The sequence below is a fragment of the Myotis davidii genome, unplaced genomic scaffold (genome assembly GCF_000327345.1).
Source record: "Myotis davidii unplaced genomic scaffold, ASM32734v1 scaffold6, whole genome shotgun sequence".
NCBI lineage: Eukaryota > Metazoa > Chordata > Mammalia > Chiroptera > Vespertilionidae > Myotis > Myotis davidii.
The window spans coordinates 14,333,540-14,337,272 of NW_006383011.1; the positions used below are offsets into that span (position 1 = coordinate 14,333,540).

The 3,733-nt window shown below is 36.6% G+C and overlaps 1 protein-coding gene across 1 annotated transcript in view; it reads right to left on the reverse strand.

Annotated features, from left to right (window-relative positions):
- The window catches only part of PPP1R21 (protein phosphatase 1 regulatory subunit 21), a 68,621-nt gene that overhangs the window by 39,347 nt on the left and 25,541 nt on the right, over positions 1 to 3,733 (reverse strand). Inside the window, exons 10-11 of the mRNA XM_015557938.1 lie at positions 1,291 to 1,392; positions 1,118 to 1,206 (exon numbers count right to left, since the gene is read on the reverse strand). Coding sequence (XP_015413424.1) covers positions 1,118 to 1,206; positions 1,291 to 1,392 — 191 coding nt within the window. The remainder of the gene's footprint in view (positions 1 to 1,117; positions 1,207 to 1,290; positions 1,393 to 3,733) is intronic.

The window sequence follows — 3,733 nt, forward strand, 5'->3', positions numbered from 1 at the left end:
TGTTAAAATCAAATCTGATATTGTTTTACCTTTTATTTGGTGTGTGGAAGGTGTGCGGAAGAGGGGGTAGTCTTATACGGCGAGTATATAACAAACTCTGTATTTTGAGTGGAAATGTTAGGGGGTCGTCTTATACGCCCAGTCGTCTTATACGCCGGCAAATACGGTAGTTGGTATTATACTACAATACATATATGTTCTTCTTTTATGTCCCATTATTCTTTTTTTTAATATTTTTTTATTGATTTCAGAGAGGAAGGGGGAGGCAGAGAGAGATAGAAATATCAATGATGAGAGAGAATCATTGGTCGGCTGCCTCCTGCACGCCCCCAACTGGGGATTGAGCCCACAACCCGGGCATGTGCCCTTGACTGGAATCGAACCTGGGACCCTTCAGTCCACAGGCTGACGCTCTATCCACTGAGCCAAACCAGCCAGCGCTGTCCCAATGTTCTTTGATATTTTTTTAAAGGTTAAATCTTAGATGAAAATATTTAGAAACAGAAGTCTTGGTAGTTTTAGGTCATAAGTATCAAAACTTTTAAGCAATATTATCAACGTTCTAGTTACATAAATTATTTTCTCTTGCCTTTCCAAAAATATTTAAGATGGGATATTTAAGGTTACTAAAGGACATATTCTTTAAGGGCTAGAGTACATTAAGTTTTTAGTTTATAACTTAAATAAACTACTCCTAATAAAAAGAAGAATATACCATTTCAAAGAAATCTAAGGACTATAGGTCCAAATGTAATTAACTATTGTAACCCCCCTAGATATTTACTGCAAGAAAATTACAAATACCCAAAACTGAAATAGTTTTTGCAACAAATGTGTCATTCAAGATCACTGAAAAAATGATTCATATAGCATGATGTAGTTACAGTAGTAACCACAGTACAGAACAACAACAACAAAAATTCTAGCTGATGAACTTCAATTCGATTTTCTTAAATGTAAGTTTACACTGCTCAAGCCACGTTTTTCCTTTTTCACAGAAGCCCAAATTGATTGTGGTGCAGATACAAGAGGCACATGCTACTATCTTAGTAACTCCAGTGCAGGTCAGGTGATACCTCACAGTTCCCCAAACTCCCAGGCCTGGAGGGATAAATACCTTTTTAACTGATAAGGAAGAATCTTCCTAAGAAAACATACATAAGAGGTTAAATGCTCTGAGAAAGTTTTCAATTTCACAGTTGTCTCCTAGAAAAGAAAAAAAAATTGAGATTAATAGTGTTATTCGACAAAGAGGAGCTCCCCCTTCCAGAAGTAAAACAAGAAAATTACCAGGACAGTCACAGTATCTTCAGTAATACTTTCAAATAAATGAAGCATTCCTTCCTCAAGAGGGCGGACATAGGACGCATTTTCATGAAGGTATTGTGAGAACTAAATAGGAAGGAACTGAGTTAGATCACTGGAAACAAATGAATATCAACATATTTGTAAATAGACTCACTAAGTTACAAATCTAAATACTTTTAGAAACTTTCAAGGGGAAAGTTTGGCTTTTATACAGAGATGCTCCCCTCTAACAGTCCCAGGTACTATCCCCAAGTCCCCATTCCAATATAAAACAAGGACCGAGAAGAGGAATGACATAGTTAACAACCAGGCAGGGGAGAAAATGGGGAAGGGATACTACATTACAACCCAGCACTAGCAGACCTTCTTCCCTAAACTCCTGCTTCTCTCCATAGGGGCCCACGCTTAAAATAAATAAATAAAATAAAACTTTATATATAATATATATATAAATCAAAACTGTGTGACAGATTTCTGTGTTATATGCTTCATTTTTTAACAAGTCTATTGAGTATAACTTCTTTTACTTTTACTGTATACAATATTCAGAATTACAAATTCTAAGAATGTAATTATCATCAAAAAGATGATATAAAATTTTCATAACTGTCACTGATACTTGAATATTTACAAAGAATTAATTTAGTGGGAAGAATAGATTAAGAGAAGATCCTATAGGCATTTAAATAATTTAGAAGCAAAAAATTAATTTTCACTTATGAAACACTTCAATTACCAAAGTATTATGTAATAGCTCAAATTTTGACTTCTCAGTATAAAAATAAAAGGTCTCACTCTGCAGAAATAGGATTCAGTTGACCCTACCACAAACTACTCAAACATATGGCCCAGGGAAATTCACTTAATTCTCTTTGGGCTTTGATCTTTAGAGCTATAAAATAAGATGAACTCTAACCTTACAGGTGTAAACATCTACTTTAAGATTCTATAAACCAATTTAAACATTCTAGTCATCTTTTAACAAATCGTTTTTGAATCTCTTTCAATATTATAGACTTACTAGAAAATCACATATCATAGGTCAGAGCATGAAAGGGAAAATATTGAGAAATATGTATATTTTTCAAAGTAATGAAGTGTTTCAGACAAAATTCCAATAATGGATAAAGAAGCAGTATTGAGCAGAAAACATTTTTGATATTACAGGAACTATAAAAATACATATAATTACATTAAAATGTTATAATACTGTTTTCCAGGTCTTCTGATAGCTTTTTCCCACAGTGATATTAACGAGCCTTTCAAAGACCCAAAATTTAATTTTTATAAACTTCAACGTATTTGTGGAGTCACACCAAAACTGATGAAAGCCAAGTACCTACTAAAGCTTCTTATATGTAAGGCATAATAATAATGTTGATGAGAGCCAACCTTTATTAAGTGCTGTTCTTAGTGCTTTACATGTGTTAAGCACTTTTAATGCTTATCTCATTTAATGTGTTATCTCATTTAATCTTCATATATACAGACATGCCTGTAAGGTAGGCACTCTTATCCCCCGTTCTAAAGATGAGGAAACTGAAGCACAGAGAGGCTAAATAAATTGCCCAAGGGGACAGACCTGGACCAGAACCCCAAAAGTCTGACTGCAGAGGCCAAGTCTTTGCTATACTAATGTAAATGGCACGTAGGACATAAATACAATACAAACCCTGGGAATACTGTGTGATGCACAAGAACAAGCTAGGATGAGGCATTAGGTAAGTGGGGAAAATGGCATGACTCATTTCAGGCTGGCACTTAGCAAATGTTTATAGCAAGGTCCCTCAACTTCTTTCCTATGGGGACAGCCCTTAAGATGGCCTGAGGATCTCTGCCTCCTGCAGTTAATGGCTTCATGTAACACTATTGCAAAATGTCTCAGGGTTGGTCTCAGTGACAGTATAATATGGCAGAAGTGTGGTATGTGAAGACTTAGAGAGGACTAAGCCACTCTACCAAGAATGCATAAGGCCCCAGAAAGCATACCTACGCTTTCCTACTCCGTGATTTTGATCATGTCTCCCTCTTCTACAGGCAAAAATACCTATACCACTTTTCTCCTCCTATACAAATCACACTCATTTTTTAAAAGCGCACTCAAATTGCCAAAGATTCGTTCCCAGACACTGCCACTGACAGCAATCCCCTTCCTTAATGACCACGTATCGCTTACTGGCCATAAACCACTCACTCACACACTAAGGTCTTTTAACAATTCCTCGAGATGTAAGAAAAATCGAGGATGGCGGCAATATAGGCAGACGCGTCCCAGGTCGTGTCCCAGAGCAAATGGAGTGAGCACCTGAAACTAATAACACCCACCCCGAATTGGCGAAAGGGCTCAGCTGGTGAGACGGTTTGCAGCAGGGAAGGGCAGAACTCCCCTGGAAAGGTAAAAAAAAAAACACAGGGATTTGGCAGG